The following is a 27,902-nucleotide window of genomic DNA, read 5'->3' as shown; positions in this document are numbered from 1 at the left end:
ATACAGGCATTTCGTATGAGAGGAAACCATTACTCACATAAAATGTCATAACTCAGGAACGGCTGCACCGATTTCAATCAAACTTCACACAAACCACCTCCTCAAAGATAGAAAAGAACTCTACAATTTTTGTGTCAATCGGTTCGGCGGTTCTTGAGTTATAAGATTACCAAGGAAATGTAACTTCTTTTCTATACTAATATTATAAAGAGGAAAACTTTGTTTGTTTGTTTGTAACGAATAGGCTCAAAAACTACTGGACCGATTTTAAAAATTCTTTCACCATTCGAAAACTACATTATCCACGAGTAACATGGATTACATTTTATTTTGGAAAAAAATAGGGTTCCGTAAGATATTTGGATTTTTCGGACACAAACTGAAAAAAATCTTATATATAAAATAAAGTCAACTTTTTGTGTGTTCGCTAACCGGCCGTGTCTGCACCGAATTAAACCAAACTTACACACATTGTTAAGAAGGTATTGAAGATGGTTTCCGTAAAGTTTGGATACCTATTGGTGGATAGGGCTCGAGATATAGGTCAAAACGTGGACCCGGGTAACCTTCGGATGTGTATGTACAATATGGGTATCAAATTGAAGCTGGGGAATGCTTTAGTACAGAGTATTTTTCATGCCGCTCCGTGACTGGGGTCTTGAGATATAGGTCAAAACGTGGACCCGGGTAACCTTTGGTTGTGTATGTACAATATGGGTATCAAATGAAAGCTGTTGATAAGTGCTTTAATACGGGGTAATTTTCATACCTATTGATGACTAGGGTCTCGAAATATATGCCAAAACGTGGACCCGCCGTGTCTTTGCACCGAATTAAACCAAACTTACACACATTGTTAAGGAGGTATTGAAGATGGTTTCCGTATAGTTTGGATACCTATTGGTAGATAGGGTCTCGAGATATAGGTCAAAACGTGGACCCGGGTAACCTTCGGATGTGTATGTACAATATGGCTATCAAATGGAAGCTGTTGGTGAATGCTTTAGTTCAGAGTATTTCCATCCGCTCCGTGACTAGGGTCTCGAGATAGAGACCAAAACGTGGACCCTAGAATGTGTTTGTACAATATGGATATCAAATTGAAGCTGTTGGTGAATGCTTTAGTACAGAGTATTTTTCATGCCGCTCCGTGACTGGGGTCTCGAGATATAGGTCAAAACGTGGACCCGGGTAACCTTTGGTTGTGTATGTACAATATGGGTATCAAATGAAAGCTGTTGATAAGTGCTTTAATACGGGGTAATTTTCATACCTATTGATGACTAGGGTCTGGAAATATATGCCAAAACGTGGACCCGCCGTGTCTTTGCACCGAATTAAACCAAACTTACGCACATTGTTAAGTAAGTATTGAAAATGGGTCTCGTAAAGTTTGGTTGTAATTCGGAGCAGTGGGAACGGGTACAGCGTTCTTTTGAGCCAGCCATAATGTCGCTTACTTTTTTAACGCTTGGGGCGGAACTGAACTGTCAAATTGACAGTGTGAGTTACAATGTGTCAATATTTCTTTCTGATTTGGATGCCATAAGGAAAAAACGTAAGTGCAACATGTAAAAATTGTTTGTGAATTTTTTTGGAGTGGATTTTGGAACAGTGAATAATTTCTTACGAAATTTGAGAATTTAATGTGAAATCCGAATGAAATTATGTGTTCGTGGAAAAAACAATTTTTTTCGTTTTTTTTTTTTTTTTTTGAAAAATATAAATGGATAATGGTTAAAAAAGCTCCAATGCTTAATAAAACATATAAATTGAAACGAAAAATTCATGGATGATCAGGAAAAAAGACGATTGTTTATTCATATGCGTTGATTTGAAATTTAAAAACAATCTTCTTTTTTCCTGATTTTCAATTTATATTTTATATTTACTCAAAAACAAATAGAAAAACAAAAAATATTGTTTATGCCAAAGCGCTTGAATAAAGAATAAAGAAATAAATAATATGAAAACCATATATTTTCTGTTCTAAACCATATCTATTCTATTTTAGTGTGCCCAGCGAAGGGGGCCGGGTTTGCTAGTTATATATATAGATAAGCATTCTAGCCGTATTTACTATTTCTTACACTCACGTCCGTTAAGCGTTTTTTCTTATAAAATATATAATATCGATATTTATCAATACTCAAAGGAAAACAACTATTTTACTTATAAAATGCAGCAATGTATGAATTCAGGCAATAGTTTTTAAATTTTTATTTTATTTAAAACATGAGCGTTTTTTCCCCGAATGTTTTTATATAATCACCAACGAAATACAACAGCAAAATTTTGAAATCATTGTAAGCGTACAAAATGAGAATATCCAGCTGAATATCAATAGCAATCGCTTTTCTTCTATGACATGGGCAGATAGTAAGATCTTCGGCCTTTTGTTTCCAGAAGAGCTTTTACGCGTTCAATATCTATACGTTTTATGCGATCCAGCAGCTTTTGTTCCCGCATTGAAGACAAATGGGCACCCCCACAGGTACATTTAATTTTTGGTTTTATCTTTGTTGTTGTTGTTGTTGTTGGCCCGGATTTTCTATCTTCAAATATAATAGCACTCGCCACTTGGCAACGACCTTCTTTAAGCAATTTATTCAATTTATCCCAAATCAAATCGAATTGTTCTGTTATATAGTCTTTCAATTGCACTATTTGAAACTTATCGACCTTGGCATCGAGTATATCTTGTATCTCGTTCAAAGCTTTAATAAAGCCCAGATGCAGCCTATCGAATTCGAGGCGACTCCATTCAAATTCACTTTCTACTGAATTAATGAGAGCGAAGCTATTCAGAGTTAAATCCAATCGTTGTATTAGCATACACAGCGCTTTTTGGAGTGCGTTTAACTTGTCTTCAATTGCAAAGTATGCCTTGGCGATGGGATGATATATATGTAGCAATATATTTTTGAGAAAGGATGTTCTGCTGAGCATATCACAGGTAGCCTTAACATCTGGATTGAGTGTGCTACAAGAATCCTCACATAGTTCATAGTAATCGTTCTCATCAAATCGACAAGGCTCTAGATTTTCAAGTTTACTCAAATAGCGACGAATGCCCAGCAAATGTTCTTTTAATTGCACCTCGGCTGCATCGAGTCGTTTCTCTAACTCATCCAAGTTCTCAAATCTTTCTAAAACGACATCAAAGTTCTCCTCATGGAAAATAATTGGTGATGTGTGCGCTGTTTCCAAAAGCTCTGCCATTTGTTTGGCTTCATAGCCACTTATCGATACCTTTTCGTTTTGACAATTCAACTTCTTCAACACCAGGTTGAGCAGGCTATGCAGTACAACGGTATTGACCCCAGTCATTTGTTCACAACCAAGTGCAATGTTCGCTAATTGATGTAATGTAAAATGCTGCGCCGAAGGCGAATACATTTTTTTTCGTTATGAACGTATGAAGTTTTGGGAAAAAATTGCTTACTGAAATACACAAGAAAGATTAATTCTATTTGAAAAATATTTGTACAAATTGTACAAATTTTTCCATGAAAAAATATAGAAGGATTTAGAAGTACAGTGGAAATGGTAACAACTAATTGAGTTGTTAAGAACTCAGCAAAGAGTAAGCGCTTAAAAACAAGAAATCGATTCAGGCAAGAAGCAATAATAAAGATGATGTGTATTGTCTAATTTTTACCCTGTTTCGGCCATCTTGAGCTACTTAATAAATTCGTGATGTCTTCTTGCAAAAACTACTTTCTATTTCAGAGCAAATTCTAAAGAAAAAGTAAGAAGAGAAAAGTTTTGCTAAAAAGTTAGCAGGCAATACTGTTAAACTAATTCGTTTCGACATTCGCATCCTTCAATTGCGTGGAAAAATTCGCAGGGTGTGCTGCGCAGTTAATTGTAAAAGGTGGTTAAATTTTAAGGGCCGATATAGAATGTAAACCAAACCTAAACTTCCAGTTCTTTCTGCATTTGATTTAACATTTTTTAATTTCAGATTAGCTCAATTTGCACCATGGAAAGATACACAATCGAGCAACGCGTTAAAGTTATTCGGGCTTATTATGAAAACGGACGTTCAAACCAAATGCATATCGCGAATTTCGTGATTTTTTCGGTCAATTTAATCTTCCAAATGTGCGTACATTCGGAAAAATTGTGCAAAAGTTTGAGCAACCCGGGTCTGTAGGATATGTGAAAACACCAGTGCATACTCGTACAGCTCGTACTGCAGAAAATATTGCTGCTGTTCGCGATAGTGTGGTTGAAGAGCCGTCCACCTCAACTCGTCGTCGTGCCCAACAATTGCACCTCTCACGCTCGTCGTTGATGAACATTATGCAAAACGACTTGCATTTACACGCTTACAAGGTGCAATTGACTCAAGAACTAAAGCCTCTTTACCATTTCAAGCGTCGTCAATGGTCAGAATGGTGGCAGGAAATGGCAACAGTGAATGACCAACTTTGGAAGAAAATCATCTTCAGTGATGAGGCACATTTCACCTCAGTGGATTCGTCAATAAGCAGAATTGCCGCATTTAGGCGAATGATAATCTAAGAGTGATTGCCGAAAAACCAATGCACCCACACAGAGTGACTGTTTGGTGTGGTTTATGGGCCGGCAGCATCATTGGGGCGTATTTTTTCCAAAATGAGACCGGTCAGGCAGTTATTGTGAATAGTGTTCGCTATCGTGAGATGATAACGAACTTTTTATGGCCCGAATTGAAAGATATGGATGTGGACGATATGTGGTTTCAACAGGACGGTGCCACTTGTCACACAGCTAACGAAACAATGGCTCTTTTGCGCGAAAAATTTGATGGCCGAATAATCTCACGTCGCGGCGATGTCAATTGGCCGCCAAGATCATGTGATTCGACACCGTTGGACTTCTTTATTTGGGGTTATTTGAAAGAAAAGGTGTACGTAGATAAGCCATCAACAATTCAAGACCTAAAGGATGAGAAAATTCGGCACATTAACGGCATAGAATCTCTATAATGCCTCAGCGTCATCGAAAATTTGGACCATCGGATGGAGGTGTGTCGTCGAAGCCATTTGGGCGGCCATTTGGCCGATAATTTATTCTATACGTAATTAAGCTAATAAAGAGAAATGACAATAATTTCCTTAAAAAATTGTATTTCATTCAAAATCAGCACCGGCCCTTAAAACTTAACTATCCTTTATTTAAAATAGTACCTAAAATAAATCAGTCTAATAGGTCTATCGATAAGTTCGTGCGGTTTTACAACAGATGGCGTAACTTGATTATTATTCCATCGATCCACATTTCCAAACATTCATTGGAGAGCTACTGTCGTAAGGCACAAACGTCAGTATAAGTTTTTTATTTGAAGCGTAAACAACAATATTTTTACCACACTTGAAAATGTCGAATTTCGTGCCAAATAATGTGTTTTTGCGGGGAATTCTTCTTCATTATTTTAATATGAAGAAAAAAGCAGCCGAAAGTCATCGTATCTTGGTGGATGTTTATGGTGAGCATGCTCTAGCTGAGCGAACGTGCCAGAAGTGGTTTGCACGCTTTAAAAGTGGTGATTTTGGCTTGGAAGACGAAGAACGCGAGGGTGCGCCGCCAAAGTTCATGGATACCGAATTGGAGGAATTGCTCGATCAAGATCCGGCTCAAACGCAAGAAGAGGTTGCAAAAACTTTGGGAGTTGATCAATCAACCATTTCCAAACGTTTAAAAGCCATGGGAATGATCCGAAAGGTAGGAGATTGGGTGCCGTATGAATTGAAGCCAAGAGACGTTGAACGCCGTTTTATGGCATGCGAACAACTGCTTCAACGGCACAAAAGAAAGGGTTTTTTGCATCGAATTGTGACTGGCGATGAAAAGTGGGTCCATTACGACAATCCAAAACGTCGGGCAACGTATGGATACCCTGGCCATGCTTCAACATCGACGTCGGCGCAGAATATTCATGGCCTGAAGGTTATGCTGTGTATCTGGTGGGACCAGCTGGGTGTTGTGTATTATGAGCTACTGAAACCGAATGAAACGATTACGGGGGATGTCTACCGATGACAATTGATGCGTTTGAGCCGAGCACTGCGAGAAAAACGGCCGCAATACGCCGATAGACACGACAAAGTTATTTTGCAACATGACAATGCTCGGCCACATGTTGCACAAGTGGTCAAAACATACTTAGAAACGCTCAAATGGGATGTCCTACCCCCCCCCGCCGTATAGTCCAGACCTTGCGCCATCCGATTACTATCTCTTCCGATCGATGCAACATGGCCTGGCTGACCAGCACTTCCGTAATTACGATGAAGTCAAAAAATGGATCGATTCGTGGATTGCGGCAAAACCGACCGAATTTTTCACAAAGGGAATCCGTGAATTGCCAGAAAGATGGGAAAAAGTAGTAGCAAGCGATGGACAATACTTTGAATGTTAAATTTGTAACCATTTTACGTCAATAAAGTTTCAAATTTCGAAAAAAACTGCACGAACTTATTCATAGTCCTATTATATTGGCTTATCTATTATATTCGCTCACAAAGAATTTAGACTTTACAAACACTCACAAACAAAAGACCAAAGGTGTGATATCACACGATATTTGTGGCCAATCCATGGTCGCGAGTCACGAGATAAATTGTTCACCGAAGCGACGACGCAATAAATCAATTTTTTCACGAGCTTTGTTCAAATGTTGTGAAGATCGCGGGTTTCAATTTCCGGCATCAAAAAGTCGTTAATCATGGTACCAGCCTCATCTCTGATAAAATTAGGGCCGATAACTCCTCCAGCCCATAGGTCGCACCAAACGGCTGTTATCAATTGATTTAACGGGTGTTCTTAAATGGTTACGGGTTGCCCTCCAGCGCAAATTCGTAGCCATTAAGTAAAAAATGGGCCTCATCGCTGAACACCATAAGTTGGCCTGACGCACAGAGCGTCGATTTTCGCAATAAAATTGTACGATTTGTAAACGTTGTTGTCAATGAATACTGAAAAAAATTACATATTTAGTTTGGCAGTAGTCACGCGTGATCTGTAAAAAACCCCTATTGGAAGAAGTAACTTCAATCTGACCACCCACAAAAGGAGGAAATAGTAAGTAAAGTAAATTTTCTGTGAAATACAAAACCACTCGTTCGAAATTCCGTACATACTTGAAGAATAATTTCCATTACGAATATCAGGGCTCTGCTGGGCGTTATGAGCCGCAAGTAGCGAAATTTTGAGCCTTAAGAATGATGTTAATACTTTTTTTCCAGACGATTCTATGTTGGCAATGGCTCGCTGGGGATCGCGAGCTTTTCCGAAACGCCCAAAATATAAATACTAAGTATAAGCTCTCGTGTGAAAGCTTACGAAATTATTTATATACGTACTAGTTGATTTTCGCACGTAAATTTTGTATGTTGCATTAGTTATTGTTCTTGTTACTATTCCTCTTCATAATTTAAAAAGCTTTCGGATATAAATTGGGCAGAAAGGGGACGGCTTCTCCAGTTATAAGCCCATAGGCATTTTGTGGCCCAGAAGAGATTGACTTCCATCTTATTCAGGAAGTAGCGAAAGTCAAAGAACATCACGGTAGGTACCTTACCAGACATTGTCCGTTAGGTGTCCATGCCGTGAGGCTTGGGATTGCTTTAAGTACTTCTGGAGAGGCATCAGCAGCTTAAAGCGGTTAATATGAACGTAAATCACCGTCGTTGGCCATCATCCTCTAACCCAAAGCCTCTCCTTCCCGTTTGGTTCTACCTGACTGGTTCCTTCCCTTCTCCTTTCCCCTTCGCTCCCTCTGTATGGTATCACAACAGACAAATTTTTGAGTTTTTGTCCAAGTAGGTGCCTCGCAAGGACAGCCATTTATACTAATCTGACATAACCATTCGTCGAAAGACCACCTGATCGGTTGAGAATATTACCGCTGTCTGCAAATGTGTATAGAAGAACCCGAGGCAGCCAATTCTTCACCATGCATAACAATCTTGACTTTCTAAGGCTTCACGTTGGCGATTTTTTAGCGAGGCATGGTCAAAAACCATGATTACGAGTTAGAATCGCTGACTTAGTTGGAAGAGCAACATCATTTTTAGCAACGAGAGCTATTTTGGAACATATGATTTCAGTGCAAATGAGATTCAGAAAATGTCAATGTAAAAAGTTAATCTTTGGTGCGGATTTTGGGACAGCTGTGCGACTGAGACGTTTGTTTTCATTTTTCTAATACTCGTAGCGGTCGCCCCTCGGCAGGTAATGGCAAGCCTCCGAGTGTATTTCTGCCATAAAAAATCTCCTCATAAAAAATATTTGCCGTTCAGAGTCGGCTTGAAACTGTAGGCCCCTCCATTTGTGGAACAGCATCAAGACGCACGCCACAAATAGGAGGAGGAGCTCGGCCAAACACCCAAAAAGTGTGTACGCGCCAGTTATATATAGTATATAATGGAGGGGGTGGCAACGGCCACCGCTTCTGTTATGTCTAATGCCGAACCTTTTCTTGCTAGCTCATCTGCCATCTCATTACTCTCTATGCTCTTATGACCGGCAACCCATATCAGAGTAATTTGAAGTTAGTTACCAAACAGCTCTCCCAGCTTCCCATGTCTCTGAGTCTCACCGCGCTGCAAGTAGTGATTTTTTTATATGTAAGTCTAATGGTAAGAGATGTGTTAGTACAATAAGCGATTCAGTAAGACTGGCGCATATGGGCCTTACAATGACTGTGTAGGACCAATTGAATAGTCTTGGTTGGAGACCCTCTACGTTGGAGCTACAGTTGAGTTTGGGACCTAAGATGACATAAGACTAATGCCATTTAATTGTGATATCTTGGTGTTCTTAGTGAATAGCATCAGTTCAGTTTTGCTCGGGTTTACACTTAAGCAACAATATGTGGCACAATTGCTGAATAATCCCAGAGCTCCATCCATAATCTCACTGATTATGGTTGGAAACATTCCTGAAACCATAGACACTATGTTATCCGCATACGCCACTGGTTTAATTCCCTTTCGATTGAATTTGGTAAGGATATTGTTGGCAGCTAATAACCAGCAAAGGGATAAGACCCTTCCCTGAGGGATTCCCCTGTTTACAGAGCGTTTTACTGTACTGCTGCCTACTTCACCGATGAGTTTCAGAACAATTGAGGATAGACTGATGGGTCTGAAATCTTTCGCTGTATCATAACCGCGCCTACCCGCTTTGGCGATAAAAATCCCCTTAACCCTCCTCCAGCTTTTTTGAATATGCCCTAGCATAAGACTTTCTTTGAAAAAGCCAAGGAATCGTCGTTTCTCGAGTATTCCACAGCATGGCACGGAATATCTCATCTGGGCCGGCTACTTTGTACGGTTCAAAGTTTTTCATCGCCCATAGAGTTCTATCTTGGGATACGATATGGTTGATTGTTTGGGTGACAAGTTGAATGTTTGAGCACTATTAATATTGTTCTCAATATATTCTGTGTTGCCTGAGCAATGTGTGTTATGAGATAATCTATTGTAACGGCCGAGGATTTTGTCCATTCTCCGTTGTCTTTCCTCAAGAAAGAAGGACAGGAGTGTTCTTTAGATAAAAGCTTACTCAGTCTGGCCGTATGATGGTTGATTCTACGGAGCTACAGGAATATTTCCAAGCTTCTGTCGCTCGGTAGTCGTAGTTAAAGAAATCTAAGTGGGCATAAATCAGTTATTTATTTCACTTTGATTCAATACACTTTGGAAAAGTCAATAATCAAATATTTGAATGTATCATTCACTCCAAATTTAAAAAATTAAAGTAAATACTCACACGCGCCAACAGAAATATTTCAGTAGTGCTACCAAATGGCGCCAAAGGCCCAATTTACGTTAGAGGAGATTACTAAAATCGCGTTGGGCGCGCCAGAGTTGACGAGCACGAGTGTCCACGTTCTGCATAGTCTAGTCGATGTGGTTCTCAAAAAAATTGGTTGTCAGAATGATACAGTTTCCATTTGCGGCGTGGAATCTGATTGTTTGGCAGAATTGTTAAATAAATCTAAATCAACACCGATTAATTTTGACGATAAGCAAGTGACTATTATTGCTCCCGAATTAAATAATATCGTCGAGCTAGAAAAGTCCGTAGACGAATTGCAGATCAAGCTCAATGATCATATAAATACCGCAAGAAAATTCAATCAATTGCCGCAAATGAAATTTGATATCAAGGACTGGGAAAAAATGAAAGATTTGGAAGGGAGTCGGTGTATTGCTTGTGAAGAAGATCAACAGATCGCTTGCTATCTAACTAGCAATATTGATTTTCTCAAAAAGCTACAACGTCGTCTCGCTGAACCCATGGTTTTGAACCTATTTCAATTTGAGCAAGAAATATCAGCGCTCAATGAAGACATGAATACGTTAATAGCAAATGTCGCAGAGAAAGTGGAGAAATTCGCATTGATTGAAGCTAGTCTGCTAGCGGTTGAAAAGGTACGAGCGGAAATCGAGCTACATAACTATACGTTCTTAGGTGCGATGGAGGAAATTCAGGACATCTTAGACTTCAAATTGGATAAAATACAAATTCCTGCACTGAAGCGTTACGTCATGCTCAACTTCAAACATATCGATAGACACGTAAAAGGCGTGAAATATGCAGTGGACTGCCCAAAATATCCAGGCACTATCACCACCGGAGTGCGTTGTCTATCATGCGGTGATCGAAATGTATGCATCCAGAGAGGAGTTCATCCAACTGGTATGTTACCAGATGCACATGCTTTCAAACCAACACATCTGCCGCGAGTATGCGAATGCAAGACAGAGAAAGAAGAGGCAAAGAAAATGGATGTTGCGAATGTAGTTCCTACGCTGATTACGAAAGAAAACATTGATGCTGGAGCCGCAACTGCAACTGTTGTTTCAATAGATGATTGCACATTAACATGCCATGAGAAGTATGAGTTTTTAGAGGGCACCGATGGACTGCTGTATCGCAAGGGTTGAGCAGTAAAATTGAGAATATTGGCACTGTAGTAGTTAGAGGAAACTGTTTCAAAGCTCTTTGTATATGTACATATTTCACAAATTTATTTTAATAAATGAAATTTTTTCTATGGTTTTGGGAATCCTATAGGAAAGAAAGCATTTCTGTTTCTACATTTTCATATGCGCGTCCACTCGTGCTCGAGGGTATTACAAGGAATCTGGATAGGCACAGATATATCTATGTGGCGACTGCGCCATCTCAGCCTGTCTATGCACCACAAGAGCTTACCAACATAGAACAGCCGCGTCACCACAGAAAACATACACCCATACCACGCACAATCTACTATTTTCCTTTATTTTCTTAAGGGGGTGGTATTCTAGTGAAGAAATTGGAAAACATCGTTTTTTTTACATTCTGAAAGCTTAACCTTTCAAGAATATGTGCTTAAAACGATTTGTTAAAATTTTAATTATTTCCAGAGATATAGCTATTTTAGTGTCACGACTTCTAAACTGGCTTGGCTGGAACGCCGCAGGGTGTAATTGCACCCTAAACTTTAAACGCGTTTTTTTCGAAACTTTATATTTCAAAATGTTTACCTTGATTTCTCAGGTTCTACCTAACCGAGCCTTCTCAATATATATATATATCTCAATATAATTATATATCTATATTGGCGCGTACACCCTTTTTGGGTGTTTGGCCGAGCTCCTCCTCCTATTTGTGGTGTGCGTCTTGATGTTGTTCCACAAATGGAGGGACCTACAGTTTCAACCCGACTCCTAACGGCAGATATTTTTATGAGGAGCTTTTTCATGGCATTATATATCTATCGTGCTAATATTATTAAAGACCAAATAAAAATTATTACTATTTTTTAAAAATTCCGAAAAGTAATATATTATAACAAAAAGTGGTAAATAAATTTATCATTTTTTCGGGCAGCCGTAATTTTGCCAAACAAATTTTTTTTCGACTTTTTTGTAGTGAGTACGATAGCAGCATTCATCATGATTAATAACCTTTTTTATTTTTTTGTTTCGGATTATTAGAACGCTTGCAACCGTGGTAGGTGTGGTGCGCCATTTTTTGTTAATCCCCCACTTCAACAACTTATAACTTTTTGAAATTTTCGTTTTTTGAGATTTTTAATTTTTTTATGTTTTTAAAAACATTAAGAAATATTTTATTAAAAAATGGATGGTATATTATATTTTTTATTTTTTTTTATAGCACCCGAAAAAACACAGTGTCCTGGGAAAACATTATTCCATACGTAATAAACTGTGTGCCCAATACTAGCAATAAACGTATATTATTAAATTAGGAGGGGCAGCTCCTCCATCACTTTGCAATTTTCCATTGTTTGTTCTTTTTTTTTGCTTTAAAAATTCATTTACAATTTAAAGAATATCTTTTCAATGTTTTAAGCTTAATAGTTAGTCTAAAAAGTCGGTATAAAGTCAGTGAAGTGATGAGCGTCGAACGAAAACTTTTATCGCGTTTTTTCTCGAAATACGTTTTTTCGGCGTTGTCGGATATAACTCAAAAAGTAATCAAGATATCAACTTAAAAATCTGCAGGGATATTGCTTAACGTATTGGGCTTTGTATGTACCTCAAAAGTTATATTAAATATCGCTAAAAATATTGTTTTGATCAATTTGTTTGTAAAAAAGTGTAATTTTTTTCTTTTTCACTTGAAATTTCCTTTTTTTAATTAAAAATAGATGAGTGCAACGCGGAATTACTCATTTTAATGAAAACTTTTCGTCTGATTGATTTCAGTTGATTATAAGAGGCTGTACATTCCACGGCGCAAATTAAAGGAGTCTCGTTTGAGCAGCTATGGCGCTGCCATTTTTTTATTTTTATTTTTTTTTGTATTTATTTAAGCATTAATATTAATATGTAGTTTATTTTACGATAATAAATACTTTCAGATTTTCGCAAAAAAAGATTGAAAAAATTGTTGTCTGGAGGAGCTGCCCCCTTTAAGGAAAATTCCAGCAAAATTTACCTTTTAATAAGCCAGTGCCTGACTACCATTTGGAATTCACAGAGAGAATGTTGGTTCGAATCTCGGTGAAGCACCAAAATTAAGAAAAACATTTTGAATTAATAGCGGTCGCCCCTCTGAAGGCAATGGCAAACCTCCGAGTGTATTTCTGCCATGAAAAAGCTCCTTCATTGCATTCGTGAAATTGCATTTTCGCCAAATGCGTCCGTGTCTTCTTCAATTTTTTGTGAAAACGGTCCACTAACTCACTGTAGTATTATCCAGAGATCGTTCTTCCTTTTTCTAAAAAATCCATGAGGATGACCCCGTTCGCATCCCAAAAAATATACGCCATGACCTTTCCGGGCCGTTGGGGCTCTCTTCGCCTGAATTGGGGCAGATCCACGGTGGGAAATCCATTGTTTTGAGTGCTGGTTAGCTTCTGGTGTGTAATGATGAACCCAGGTTTCATCTACAGTGACAGCTCGGCACAAAGTTCCTTCGAATCTCGCTTAAATTGCGCCAAACACTGCTTCGAAGTTAACAGGCACATCGGCTTGCTGTTGCTTGTGAGCAATCGCGGCACCCATTAGGCCGACAATTTTTCCATCGCCAACTTATCATATAAAATTTGAATTGCCATTTCGGTTGTCACACCTATGGCCTCTGTTACTTCGCGCATTTTTATTCGTCGATCAGCGAGAATCATGTCATGGACTTTTTGAATGGTTTTCTCCGTAACCACATCTGCCGGGCATTCTGGTCGGTCCGCATCAAAAACGGATGTTCGCCCTCGTTTAAATTCGTTGAACCCATACCTAACTGTGGTCATAGATGGCGAAGAGTCCCCATAGGCAGTGCCCAACTTTACTTTTAACTCCTCGCATTTTTTCTCATTCAAAAACAGAAAGCGAATTACCGAATATTAGCCTCGTGGCTGCTCTTTTTCCATCTTAGTGAAAATCACGCAACTCGTCTTACTCGAAGAGCTGGCAAATTCAAACTAACCTGTCAATCAGTCTAAACGTTGTTTTGCCGTCGTTTTATAGATGGCGGAACACAATGCTAACAGCAACTTCCGTCAGGAACGCCCTCTGCCTTCAAACACGGGTACTTAGTGAACCGATCTCCTACATACATAAGAAATCATCACAAAATCATGAAATTCTACTAATAAATTAATAATCAATTATAAATCTTATAAACATCTAGGTATTTTTTTGCTTGCTAATTATTAATTTGCATCTGCATTCAGTCATCTTTATCTTTTCTCTACTTCTGCCGCTGGCGGCTGCCATGGTTGAATGTGTACGTGCGTCGCTACCAATCAGTAGTGCCCGAGTTTGAAACCCCAAATGGTAGAAAAGGTTTTTTCTATTAGCGGACGCGCCTCTTGGCAGCCAATGAGAAACCTCCGGTTGTATTTCTGGCGGCATAAAACTGTTGCACACCACAAATAAGAGAAGCAGTTCAGCGGTACACCCTAAAACGGGTGTAGCAAATAACATATTTTCGTTATGTAGTGCAGAGGAATATCTGAAGCACTCTTTTTTTGTACTGACTCCTTTTTTCTCATATTACTTGACTTGATATGCCAATATGCCAAACATGACTTCGAATAATAAAAACAAAGTTCCCTCAAAAAAACACATTTGAGACTTGCAACGGGCGCAAACATTTGTATATCTTTTTGAAGCATTTTTTTCAGAGGTTGACAGTTTCTACATATCCAATCATAGTTGTTGGTAAACTCAAAATGACCACAACTCATATCGAAGTGACATTGGAGCAAATGCTGCAATTGGCTTTGGGCACACCGAAAATTTCGAGTATCAATCTATCGATTCTGCATAGCTTTTTCGATATACTGCTGAAAAAACTCGACTGTCAATACGAAAAGATGCAATTAGATGGTCTGGATGGTGCGTGTTTGCAATCAATTTTACACAAGAGCAGAATATCACCATTGCCATTTAAAGTTGAGAAAATCGAAGTGATTTCGGACAAATTGAAGAAGTTGGCACGCTTGGAAGAACGGCAAATGAAGTTTGCAGATCAGCTAGAACAACATATTGAGTATGTCCATAAGTGCAATTCCAAGCGTCAGGAGGTGTCTGCAAGTAGGAATTGGGAGGAGTATAGCGGACCGTGTGAGACGTTTTGCGAAATGCTCGAGCCGTCAAATGAATTATTTTGCAAACTTCTAAATGATTCTAATTTCATAAAGAAGTGTAAGCAAATTATTGAGGAGCCCCTCATCGGGCCAATTATTGATATGAGAAAACGTGTAGAGGTGATGCACGTCGACTTATTGGATTATCAACGGCGTTACGCGGAGAAATGTGAGCGTTTGGCTTATATAGAAGCGTTGGCCAAAGAAATCGAAAAATTTACTGAAGTTATTGTCATCGAAAAGCAATCATTCACGCGTGCCATGGCAGAGCTGCAAGACATGATCGATGGAAAGATGGACAAAGTGGTTTTGCCTGCACTCAGAAAGTACATAGAAAATGAGACGGAAAAAATTCGCAATGTTTGCAAGATACTAAGCAAATCTTCAAGCTGTTCCAAGTCTGAAGAATTCTCAGTCAAAAGTGGGACATGTTTGTCATGTACAGGCAAGCTTACCTGCACGCAACGACCCATATTAATTGCTTCAGAGCGTAGGTGTGATACAGAGGAAAACAAAAAGCGCAAAAGTGCTCAAACTGGGGGACTATGTTTTGCGAGATCAGAAGAGCAGAAACAATTAGATGAGCTGAAACGCATAGAGGAAGCCAAGATCAGTAAGGAAATGAGCAAATCATGCAACTTGATTTCCGATCACTTGGAGGTATTTCAGGGTACTAATGGTATATATTACCGCAAGGCATAAAAGGGTTGAGCAAACAATATTTTAGACATACTAGACATGAATTTACAACTTTTTAAGTAATGAGAAAAATTATTTTATCGTAAATTTGGAAAGAAATCAAAATATAAATTTATTATAAAAAAGGCAAAATAAATATGTATAATAATTTTGCTTCGCCTGTGACTGTGACACAAAACTTCTTTGGGTTGGCGTTTTGAAGACATTGGTCCGCATTAATTAGCTTCGAATGCTTCGAAAGCATTTGCTAAAAATTAGTGCTCCGGCACGATGAGCTCAAACGTTCTCGTGGTGGCGATATAGCAAATTATTTTTCAGTCGTTTATGTCATAAAGCTATTTAGAAATTGAAAAAAGGTCCTTTTTCACAGAATTTGTGTTTTTTTTTTGTATATTTATTTATTTGCAGGTAACACATGGGCTGAAAAGCCCGAAGCCTAACGCATAGATGGCTCTAGTTTTATTGCATTCACCTCTTTTTCAGTTAGTACTAATCCTAGAAAGTCCGCTGTTAAAACTCCAAGTTATTCTATTCATTAGTTCGCTAGTTATTTTCAAAACGGATTTGGATCAAAAAGAATTTCGTGTTTTAATTTTACACTGCTTCTTGATGGGCAAAAATACTGTACAAGCGAAGCAATGCCGTGTTATGGGGACTACGCGCCATCAAAAACAAAAAAAGGATGGTTTGCTGACTTCAGAAGATAAAGGTATACGGTCCATGTACCAGTTCGACTTCAGGAGATCCCGCTCAATAGTGGATGCAGTCAAATGCGTGGTGGAATTAGCAGCAGAAACCAACAGAAGCTGCCGGCGTATTCAGAAGCCCTCATAAAAGCAGGGGCTCCTAGCTATATTAACAGAATGACTGGAAGCTATTTTTCGGACCATAAACTCAGGTTTACAAGCGACAAAGGCATTGCGGAGTACAATGTAACAGCAGTGGTCCCCCAAGGATCAGTTCTAGGCCTACTACTAGGAATGTTATGTAAGACTTGGTACTTCGATTAGATATGCTCCCAGAACGAAAGTCATTGGATTAGCGGATGATATCGCTGTGGGAATAGTTACAAAACACATCTATCAAATTGAGAGGATCGCCAGCGAAATTGTGAATAGGATCTAACCTTGGTTGACGTCTATGACCCCGTAACGCAGCTAGAGTACGCTGTGAAGAAGGCATCTGCGGCTTCCGCACAATTTCTGTCGACGCATCGTTCGTAATTGCAGGGCTAATCTCAGTTAATAGTCCGGTAGACAGGGGTCGATTTTGGACTGCGTTTTTATACTGTTAAATTCTTGACTACACTTGTGATTTAGCTTTCCTAAATAACGAAAGTGAACGTCAGTGGCGCACCCGCAGTGGGTTTGATTGTGGGAGGGTACGAAACGTGTCGAAAAAATGTCTACCAACTCATTTTATACCGGCTGAAACTTTTTTCATGTATTGTTGACATTTAGTAGAATAAAAAACAAATAGTCAGCTGCGCGGTAGAGGGGGAAAGCACGTCAGCTGAACAGGTGAACTTGTGAAAAAAATGGAAAAGTAAAACTACTTTATGCCGATTGAAATTTTTTTACATAATTAACCATATCACAGAAATGTTACCTGCACACCCAAGAGATTTGATTTTCTCCTTACAGGAATTTACTAATTTCGTGCTGCACCATGGCGTCGTCAGAGCCTTAGTCGCGGCTTGACTATCGGAGAAAATGTTAATATCTCCCTCGCTCCCGCGTTCTTTAAGCTTTTTTCATGCCTGCAATATCGCAAAGACTTCTGCTTGAAAAACACTAGCAGTGTTCGGCAGTTTAAAGGAGGTAGATAAATTGGCTGATTTAGAGAAAACCCCTGCTCCGACTCCTAATTCCATCTTGGAACCGTCGGTGAAGAAAAGAGGTGCATACTTCGGTGCAGATTATCTCCTAAGTATCCCCATCAGCATACAAAATAAATTTCACGTTCTTAAAACAGCTGTAAGAATTGTATGCTCCATATACCATAAAAGTAAAAAATCTATGTTATTTAATATAAGTAAATTAATCCGTTTAAGCTCTGTGTACTTAAGAAGCGGCACCTCTTCTAACCATCTTTAAGTTTATGCTATTTACCTTTTAATGGAATTATTTCCAAAAATAGCCAGCGGGCTTAGTCCAGTCATCTGATAGTTTGACCTGGAAAGGTTTGCGGAAGTTTTGAAACTGGATAATTTTTTAAGATTTTGGGATGCTCTTTTCGAATTTCAACTTTGCCACGACGTATCTGGGATGCTAGCGTCGCCATATTGAAAAAATGTCGCTTAAAAACCAAATTAAACTAGAGATCATTTCCTAAATTTTATGTTATTAAGATTTTTTTGTAAAATCAATAGTTTTTGGTGTATGAGCGCCACAAAGTAAATTTTAATATGCGTTTTCCAAAAAATCTCATTTCCACACCACCTGGAGGTAGAGTAAGCGGCACGTCTTTTTTAACGTGGTGTCCCCTGTAAGCCTAATGCCCATGTGATGCACACTTTCGAAAATTTAGTGCAATCTCCTGCGTTTTACCCTTCCTGATGGACCAGGCGTTGCGAGTTCGTCTTGGGCACCGATCAAGACGTCGCAGACTGAAAACTCGTCATCTGCATTTCGTTTAACACTTGATTTACGAAAACTCTACAATCCTTTTTCCTTCACTTCAATTGTTTCATTTTCTAATAATGGATTATCACAACTAAAACAATTTCTTTCATCAGAAGCCATGTCTTTAAAAACACAAACTACACTAGACGTATACTGAAGATTCAGTCTAAGCTAGATACTTCTCTTCAGTTCTACCGACAGATGTTTCGTTGAAGGTCGAGAGAGAAAGGGACCCTTCAACAAAGGCGACACATTACCCTTATACCTGCTTTTCTAAAACCTGCTATAGTAAGTATAAGTATAGGGTTTTTCAATAACGGTGGGTAGGTGTTGAAATGGAATAAAACAAGCTGTGTGTGAGTTATTGACAAAATTATTTTTTATTTGAAAAGCGCATATTTGCCATTAAGTGTGGAATATGACATCATTCAAATGCCCGCTTCGGCTTCTTACGGTGGAACGGATCCGAGCGGTCCAATTTTCAATGACTCTTCCGCATAGATCCGGCTGAATTTGAGCGATGGCCTGTGTTATGTTCACCTTTAGAGCATCGGTCGATTGTGGTTTATTTACATAGACCTGAGACTTCATGAAACCCCACAGGAAAAAGTCTAGCGGGGTCAAATCGCATGACCTTGGTGGTCAATTCACATCACCCCTGCGAGAGATAACCTTACCCTCAATTCGTTCATGCAGAATGTCAATCGTGGCGTTTGCTGTGGGGCACGTAACGCCGTCCTGCTGGAACCACATGTCGTCTAAGTCCATATGGTTCAATATGGGCCATAAGAAATTGGTCATCATCGTTGTGTAGCGCTCGCTGTTGACGGTGACCGCTGCACCAACGTCGTTTTCAAAAAAGTACGGACCAATGATGCCGCCGGCCCAAAATCCACACCAAACGGTAACTTTTTGAGGATGCATTATGACCTGGTGAACCTCGAGTGGATTGGTGTCGTCCCATATACGGCAATTTTGTTTGTTAACACAGCCATTCGTCCAAAAATGCGCCTCGTCACTAAAGATGATTTTTCGGCCAAAACTGGGGTTCTCTTCCAAACGATTCGAAGCCCAGCCAGCGAACAAACGGCGTTCTCTATGGTCATCAACTTTGAGCTCCTGAGTCAGTTGGATCTTGTACGGGCCCAAGTCTCGACGCAAAATTCGCCAAGTTGAAGTCTGCGAAAGGCCAAGTTCTTGTGCACGGCGAGGAATAGACTGCCTCGGGTTCTGCTGTACACTTTCACGGACCGCGGCAATGTTCTCGGCTGATATTGCGTTCCTTCAACGTCCGGGTGTTGGCTGATTGTTTACTGACCCGGTCGTCTCAAATTTGGCCACCAAACGTTGAAGAGTCGACTTTGAAGGGCCTCCACGTCTACCGAAAAATGAACGCAATACGCGCAACGTTTGCGTTAATGAACACTCATTTTGATAATAAAGTTTTATCATTTGAAAGTGCTGTTCAATCGTGTAGCTTGCCATGATGATTTGGCATAAACAATTGAATAATAAACAAAAGATTTGGCCGATGTCACCAAAACTAATATAACTGGCTGCCACAGAGCGCCAAAATCGACCCGCGCCAATTGAAAAACCCTTTAGAAGATTATTGTAGAGAAATATTATATGTATACAAAACAACGTGGTGATGTATGTCGTGGCGTTCATACGCCAAAAACTATTGATTTTACAAAAAAATCGTTATTACATAAAAAGTAGGAAATTATCTCTAGTTTAATTTTGTATACATATGTTTTTCTCATTAAATGCGTCGCAATGGACATATTGTAAAAAAACTGTTTTTAGGCACCATTTTTTCAATATGGCGGCGCTGGAGTCGCAGATACAAGGTGGCAAGTTGAAATTCGAAAAGAGCATGCCAAAATCTATAAAAATTACCTAGTTTGAAAACTCCCGGAAAACTTTCCAGGTAACTCTCTTTTTTTTTACCAAATGACTGGACTAGTTGTGGTGCTGTCATTTTAGATAACGACATTTAACGATAGATTATTGAAAGTGAACCACATCAAGCACATTAATGAAAGGCTTTCAGCTATTCCCATGCTCACAGGCTGTGCTTTGATGAGCAAATGTGCTCGACAAATATGCCAGGCAACCCGCCTATATAAGTCAATTAAACCTCATTCGACACAATCAAACGAGACTCAATATGGCTGGCGTGGGGGAATTTTTTTTTTTTAATATAACCGATTTTTGTCCGCTTAAAACTTGCTCTAATTTTACTAGATTTTCATGAACCATGCTCAATTACGTATACCGGTATTAATCTAACTGAAACAGATTTGCATTTCCATTTATTCTAATTATATGCAAAATAAAGTAGACTATCCGAACTATTAAAGTTAATTCCCTTGCAAATGTGATAACGCATTAAAAGCTCTTAACGACATGCAACTCCGCTAGTACGGCAACGAACTTACTTCTAAGCACAGTTACACTTTTACATGTATGTACATACGAGTAAATATACCATCTTATAAGTACTCGTACATGCAAATGGAGTTGAGAGGCAATTCAACTGGAGTTGCTCTTATCAAATTATACATAAGTACATATGCACGCACACACGAGTCTATTGTCCTTCAACTTATTCGGGTTTCGGTGGAGCGACGCGACTCACTATGGTACAGCGCCACACATTTTTTTCATTTTTTGGAAAAATAGATTTGTGATAAAGAGATTCAAAATAATGATAAAAACAACCAATTACACGAAATTTGAAATAATATACATTTTTATTTTAAACAAAGTAAACTTTCTAAGATAAACAAAAAGGCAAATATCGCTCATTTACTTCAAAAGTGTCCTATTCCTAAAAAAGACGTTTTCTTGGTAAGATTGTAGAAACGACCACGAGCTCTTTTTTGTGCTGTGTGCGAAATGCATCTATATCTATTAACAGTACTTCACATGATGGAAATATGCCTTTGCTTTTACTTAGGGTGGTGCAGTAAATTCCATTTTTTAAGCCGTAAATTCCATTTTCTCAAGGAAGGCACTTCAGCAAGGCGAATTGGTACCACAAAAAGAAAGGCGTGGAATAACCAAGTGCTGGAAGACCAGTCTTCATTCGAGCACCTACGAGCACAGGACGGAAACAGCTGACGCGCTATTTTGGATTCGGCCTAAACCGTGTTCACACAGGGCAGCTCTGTTGCTAGCAATTATTTAGTTTTTAAGGGGTTAGGGATAGTCGGATGCCCGAAAAAATTATGATTTTCAATAATATTTTTGAAGTGAAAACTTCTTTAGAATCGTTGGGAGTGATTTGAGGAAAAGTGAAACGAAAAAGCGACCCTCTTGGCTACGAAGCGTTATATTATATGTTGATATAAACGTAGCGACGAACTAAATAAAAATAACTTTTATTTTTTCTTGTGATTCGAACCAAGGATTTTGGGTCGGAAGCTCACATTGTTAGTCGCTCGGCTACCGCGCCATGCTGTCAATGCTGGCCTAAAAGTTATTTAGTTACGAAGCGTTATATTATATGTTGATATAAATAATTTTTGTGAGCGTGTAATTCTCAAAAGGTTTATTAGGTTTATTATTTAAAATCTATTGACCAGGTAGTGTGGTATCTGTTCTTATCAGCTTAACATCTGATAGATCCTCCATCGGAGGACAACAAATGTTAAACTGATTTTTGGAAATGGGCGGAGTGTTTTAGTGAATTGCTCTCCACCTCTGCTACGGGTTGGCCCGGTATTGCAGTACCGCCGGGATTTCGGCCGTGAATAAATACAAGAAGAGATATACTAATACATTTAGCTTTGGTGGGAAGAGACATAAATTTTTATATGAATACAAGTAGACGAAAATGGATTTTTTTTTTTTTTTGAAATTTGCATTGTAGGACATTTCTGATTATTTATTGAAAACAGTTTTTTTTTATTAAAATTGATTATAGAAGAAAATTGAATTTTTTCCAAGGTGAATTCATACACTAAGCTAAGTAAAACGTTTCGTAATTCAATTTTTTGTTGACCTCCAATTGTACACGGCGGAAGAAAAAAATAACAAATCAGCTGTGTTATTGCTACCACCTTCAAAAGATTCGCCTTGATTTTTCATATAAAAATTATAAATATCATCACTTGTGACAACTGTACCCAGTCGGTCGACAGTGTGTGAATCATCTTTATATTCTGCAAGAATACCCTAACCTGCGCAGCGCACAGTAAAATCGACAAAAAGCTGAGCGCAGAGCACAATCGTACAAACACACTAACGTACATACATACATATATACGCTCGAATGCATTTTCTTACTGTGCTCAGCCAATACTGGTAGTCATGCACTGTGGCGATATGAACGCACAAATGCACATACACAGGCACGAACATGAAATCAAACAGCTCGCCGTGTTTAAGTGAATCGGTATAAATATTTCGTACATTAATTTTTGTGAGCGTGTAATTCTCAAAAGGTTTATTAGAAAATGTAATGACTAGGTAGTTTGTTGGTTGTGTATGGTTATCGCTTCTCGGCCTTATGGCTAAGATCAAAGTGTAGTTTAACATCTGATAGATCCTCCATCGGAGGACAACAAATGTTAAACTGATTTTTGGAAATGGGCGGAGTGTTTTAGGAGCTTGCTCCACCTCTGCCACGGGTTAGCCCGGTATGGCAGTACCGCCGGGATTTCGGCCTTGAATAAATACAAGAAGAAATATACAAATACATTTAGCTTTGGTGGGAAGAGACATAAATTTTTATATGAATACAAGTAGACGAAAATGGAAGAAATTTGTAAGTCTGTTTCTTCGGTCCGTTTGGGTATTTTTTTTGACAACATCGAAACCAAAGCATTTGTATCATATTTTATCTATCATAAGCCACTCGTATCATTTGTTGAAATTGAAAACATTGAGGATGAATAAAATAAAATGAAGAAAATAAAATATGAACTTTAGAGCAATATTATAATGAACCTATAATTATCCCGCTCCTAATGCTGCTTTCGTCTTATTCTCTCTCAGTTTGTCTTACGGAAGGTTTCACTTCTATCCCGTCTAACCGTTAGACTGGTATTTTTTTTTTGTTTTTGCTAGTTAATTGCTTTATTTTACAAAAATAAAAACTTAGCATTAATACATCATGTTTCGACTTGACTTTAGGTAAATTCCATCTAAAACGGCCCTATGCAGAAAACAATTAATTTAGTTGTTTTTAGTTAAATTCAGTCAAATAATGTCTGCCAGAGAATAATATATATGGGAAAATCAAAAACTATATTTTTGCCTTAAGTTTAATAAGTTTGGCAACACTGTGAACTTCGCCTATACTGAAAAGTGAGTTTAAATTCTTTTTGCGATGTGTCTTTATTTTACATTTTCTTGTTCTTCCTTTATGACTATTGACAAAACCACGTTATATTTGAATATAATATGCTATTGTTTAGATTCTTTCAAAGTTTCGAGATGGTACATTGTAAAATAAAATTTTTATCGATTTTTTAAAACTTTAAAATTTTCGGTCACACTCGTCCCACTAAAAATTGAAAAAGTTCAAGTAAATTGGTACCGTACATTATAATCACTTGATACTTTGCAATGATAACAAAGTATGCGTAGTAAATAGTTTGGTGACATTTTACTAATTTTTTATTCGCGTTTTGGCAATTCAGTAATATAAAATACTTGGTCACACCCGTCACATAAACGCGAAGTGCTTGTTTTTTTAATGGATTCGAAAACCAGAAAGCGAGAACAAAGGAAAAAACTTAAAAACAATAAAGAAAAATATGAACTGCATTTGGCTTTAGAGAGAACAAGAGATAAAAAACGAATATAATTGCTAAGGAAGCAGCTGTAGGAGAATTCTTGAAGCTTTTTCAATTAAATCTAGATCAATTTAAAAGACAGGAAAGCGATACCAAACCAAAACGAAGTGGTTCTGCAAGTAGATTTCGCTGAAAACTTTTCAATATTTTTCCAAGACGAAATACAAAGTGCACATTGGAAGCATCCACAATTGCCTATTTTTACAGCATGCGCCTGGGTTAGATCTAATATCTTGTTGCAAGACACAAATTGAATAAGATCAATGTTTTTTACGCATCAAAAGACGGCATCGATCGGAATAGTTCTTTCTTAAACGAAAGATGGGAAAGCGTTAAAATGATAAAGAACCTTCAAAAAATGCATGCCTTTAAAAGAGCAGATGCGGTCTCTGTATATGCTTACTATTCCTATTTATCTGAATTTAAACAAATTTCCTTGAAAAATACAGGTCTAGAGTATTGTGATGTCAATGATAGCGAATAAAAAAATGAAATGTTATTTTACGTGTTTTTATTCATAATTGGATTCAATAAAAAGTTTTAGTTCAGCAAAATTTTTGAATTTTCATACTAGGTCACACCCGTCACATAGAGTGGTCACACCCGTCCATTTTTTTAAGCTTTTTTTTTAAGAAAAATATGATTTTTTTAGAAAAGTAAGTATGACATACAACCAGAAAGACTTCAAACAATGTGCTTCTCCAACATTTCTATACGCATTCATTGGGAAATTTTACAAAAACTTCAATGAAAGTAAAGTTTTGTTGAAAGCTAAAATATGTAAGGTCATACCCGTCACAGTCTTCAAATGGCAGCTATGGTCGGAAATGATGCATTTTCAGTATGTACTTGGTATCAAACAACTTTAATGTTCACATGGCAGGGATTAGTGTTCTTTAATTTAAGTAACAGTTTTAAGTTCTAAAATTATAACGAAAAATGTCAGTTACACGGTCACACCCGTCACAATGGAAATGACCTTTAGCAAAACTAAAAAAAAAAAAGAAATAAATAATTGCAAAAGTTATCGCTGTTTGTGTGGAGCTACTTTCTCTAGAAGTCCGTTGTGGTGATCATCTCACGAGTCCTTGGTATTCATCTAAAATCCATCGGACAAGAGATATTAGTTTTATGAATAGATAATCTGGTGCCTAATCGAACCTTTTTTTTTTAAATTAATAATATGACGGAATTAGGAAATATTTTTCAGATTTTCGAGAAAACAACCGACAGTTAATTGTTTAAGAAAAATCGAAATTTGTGAAAAATAATCCTTCGAACAGGCACATATTTTTATGTTTTACAAAATCAAGATAAATTTGAAGTTACAGTGATCAAAAAAACGCATTTAGTTTTGCTATCGAATCCGGAGCGCCCGAGCGCCCTTTGTTCATTGTTGAATAACTCGAAAAGTATTTGTCGCATTCACTTCAAATTTTTACACAATATTTTTAAGTTATTATACTTAAAAAAATCTAAATTCTGCAAATGCAGAAATGCAAAAAAATTCAATTTCTTGAAAATTCTGAATACCCTAATTCCTAAATCTACAGTCAGAAACAACATTGCGAAGAACGAGAATAGAAAGGGTGTTGACAAAGCACGAGCATAACAAGCAACAAGTTACCCTGTATGAACCCTGTCTTATAGGGCTATCACAATGGGTCCTTTGCGTCCTTTGCGGCAACGCAATTTGACTTACGGGACATGTAAAACGTACTGTGGTGCCACCATGAAAGTATGCCACCGCATATGAACAAAAAAGCAGCAGATGTTCTTGTCGTGAAAGCAAATATTATATTTCATTGTGTATAAACAGGTTTTTATTGGTTGTGAAATATATTATAAAACTACTCCTTATTGAAGCGAAAATGAGATTTAATAGAACTTGTGGTAGCCATAGGCCGCGAGTGCGATCATAACTTCGAGATTGGGGCTAACATTCATTTCGCAGGGCAACTTGGTTAAGCCTAAACTAATCTTTCAAGCTTTTATTGAAAAGATAAGAAAGAATTTGAATTGACTCAATTCATTTAAATTCCATTTATTTTCTGCATTTAATTTGATATAATAAAAAACACTATCGATAAAAATTTGCGCGATACAAAATTGTTCTCTTTTAAAGAGTTCTCATTTTCGCCGTACGGCAAAAGTAGAAAGTTTCCCCATTTTGTGCATTCTGGCATGACGTACGGCATGTATGTGGTCCTTTCGACAAAATACAGTACAATCGTGATAGTCCGACATTTCTTAATCCGACACGTTCGGTAATCCGACAACCTCATAACGTCTATGGATGCAATTGGCATTATTTTATTTTGATCAGTCGTAGCAGAGCAGGAGAGGGGGGTTGTGTTTTGTTTCCCGGTCAAATCGTATCTGTCATTAAATTTGAACTACGCCAGTTCTCTCGCGATTTCTGACGGTGTTGATGTGATTTTTTTCTGTCTTTTCGTGTAATTTTTTTTTTAAGTTTAGCAGTTACGTTTTTGTTCTCCCACTAAAAGAGATATTAATAAAAAGATTATTTTTGCATTATGCATTTAGATCATAATTTTCGAATTAACATTGATTAAATGGAACCTTCGGTAGTCCGGAATATTTGATAATCCCGTATGTGTCGGACTATCACGATTGGACTGTACGCATATTCTATTTTGCTGTCAGTCAAATACATTGTCGCAACGGACAGGATGAACCCTTTGTGACGGGGCTATCATATTCATGAAGTGTATAGGCCCATAAAAGAATATTAGCAATTTACGAATTACGTGTTAGGCAGCAACACAAAATATTCTATTTGAGTTGAAGGCGCATAGCTATCTGCGACCTTTTTAATAATGTGGCAAAGTAAAGTAAAGTCACTACTTTTGAAATACCGGCTGAACGTCAAACTGCTGGATCCGGACATAAAACACAAGGCGAATAGAGTACATAAGGTGGCGCCATTACAACAGTTACTATATTTTTCGTAATTTTGACAAGTCTTACGGCAGTTCGTTTTGCAAAACAAAATCAGGTGAAATATGGCCGTCTGACCTGTCTGTGTCGTATGGTACTCGATTTACCTTTTCAAGACTGGAATCCGCTGGCAAAATTTGTTACACACAACGCGTAGAAGCTTTCAAATTAATAGTGTTTAATTTAAGCAGGGCTATTTGATTTATTTATAGCAAAATTTTTGAATTCGCGAACATCTCTAGCGCTAAGTTTTGGTTTTCCACCACTTCTCTTGGAACATTCGTACTTTCCTTTCAAATGGAAGTAATACAACACCTCATCTCTCGCATTGTAAGGGCTCACTCTCTGTATGCTAAAATTTTTCACTACCCAAATCCAGCTTTTCCACGCCTCGTATTTAAATAAAGAATTTTCTAGATTTCACGACCTTACCAGTATGTTTCTTTGCTCACTGCTATATTATGTAGTTTGACTCCTCGAATATGGTTTTGGTTTTTAAAATTTTTTTTAAATGTCCATACTATGTACTTTATTAATGCATTCAAAGCTCAAAATAACGCATATACCATAAATAATAATTTTTTGAGTCCCTATGACAAAGTGTAGTTTCAAAACCATTTCTGCCCACATATCACATCCCAACGCATATGTATTTTCAAAAGAATCCTTCAGCAAACCTTAAGTTCTATGTGTAAGAGTGCATCC

The 27,902-nt window shown here is 37.9% G+C and overlaps 3 protein-coding genes, 1 non-coding gene and 1 pseudogene across 4 annotated transcripts; 4 read left to right on the top strand and 1 right to left on the bottom strand.

Moving 5' to 3' along the window:
• Positions 1 to 2,192: 2,192 nt before the first annotated feature.
• Positions 2,193 to 3,468, bottom strand: LOC129241328 (uncharacterized). The gene has a single exon (XM_054877587.1). The coding sequence runs from the start codon at positions 3,397 to 3,399 to the stop codon at positions 2,362 to 2,364; it is 1,038 nt and encodes a 345-aa protein (XP_054733562.1). The 5' UTR covers positions 3,400 to 3,468; the 3' UTR covers positions 2,193 to 2,361.
• A 6,317-nt stretch (positions 3,469 to 9,785) lies between these two features.
• Positions 9,786 to 11,087, top strand: LOC129241289 (uncharacterized). Its single transcript, XM_054877539.1, has one exon. It carries the CDS (start codon positions 9,801 to 9,803, stop codon positions 10,944 to 10,946), a length of 1,146 nt encoding a protein of 381 aa, XP_054733514.1. The 5' UTR covers positions 9,786 to 9,800; the 3' UTR covers positions 10,947 to 11,087.
• Positions 11,088 to 14,576: 3,489 nt separating this feature from the next.
• On the top strand, positions 14,577 to 15,922 carry LOC129241433 (uncharacterized). Its single transcript, XM_054877734.1, has one exon. It carries the CDS (start codon positions 14,687 to 14,689, stop codon positions 15,803 to 15,805), a length of 1,119 nt encoding a protein of 372 aa, XP_054733709.1. The 5' UTR covers positions 14,577 to 14,686; the 3' UTR covers positions 15,806 to 15,922.
• A 6,074-nt stretch (positions 15,923 to 21,996) lies between these two features.
• LOC129243176 (U2 spliceosomal RNA) lies at positions 21,997 to 22,191 on the top strand. The gene has a single exon (XR_008582257.1). It is a non-coding gene; the product is annotated as a U2 spliceosomal RNA (small nuclear RNA).
• Positions 22,192 to 22,929: 738 nt separating this feature from the next.
• LOC129243342 (U2 spliceosomal RNA) lies at positions 22,930 to 23,111 on the top strand (annotated as a pseudogene).
• Positions 23,112 to 27,902: the final 4,791 nt, after the last annotated feature.

This window comes from Anastrepha obliqua, chromosome 3 (genome assembly GCF_027943255.1).
Source record: "Anastrepha obliqua isolate idAnaObli1 chromosome 3, idAnaObli1_1.0, whole genome shotgun sequence".
NCBI lineage: Eukaryota > Metazoa > Arthropoda > Insecta > Diptera > Tephritidae > Anastrepha > Anastrepha obliqua.
Note: the sequence above shows the minus strand (reverse complement) of the source record. Positions and strands in the feature narration are given on the sequence as shown.

Excerpts from the sequence above, each read along its gene's own strand:
- LOC129241328 (XM_054877587.1), bottom strand. The coding sequence starts at position 3,399 with ATGTATTCGCCTTCGGCGCAGCATTTTACATTACATCAATTAGCGAAC.
- LOC129241289 (XM_054877539.1), top strand. The coding sequence starts at position 9,801 with ATGGCGCCAAAGGCCCAATTTACGTTAGAGGAGATTACTAAAATCGCG.
- LOC129241433 (XM_054877734.1), top strand. The coding sequence starts at position 14,687 with ATGACCACAACTCATATCGAAGTGACATTGGAGCAAATGCTGCAATTG.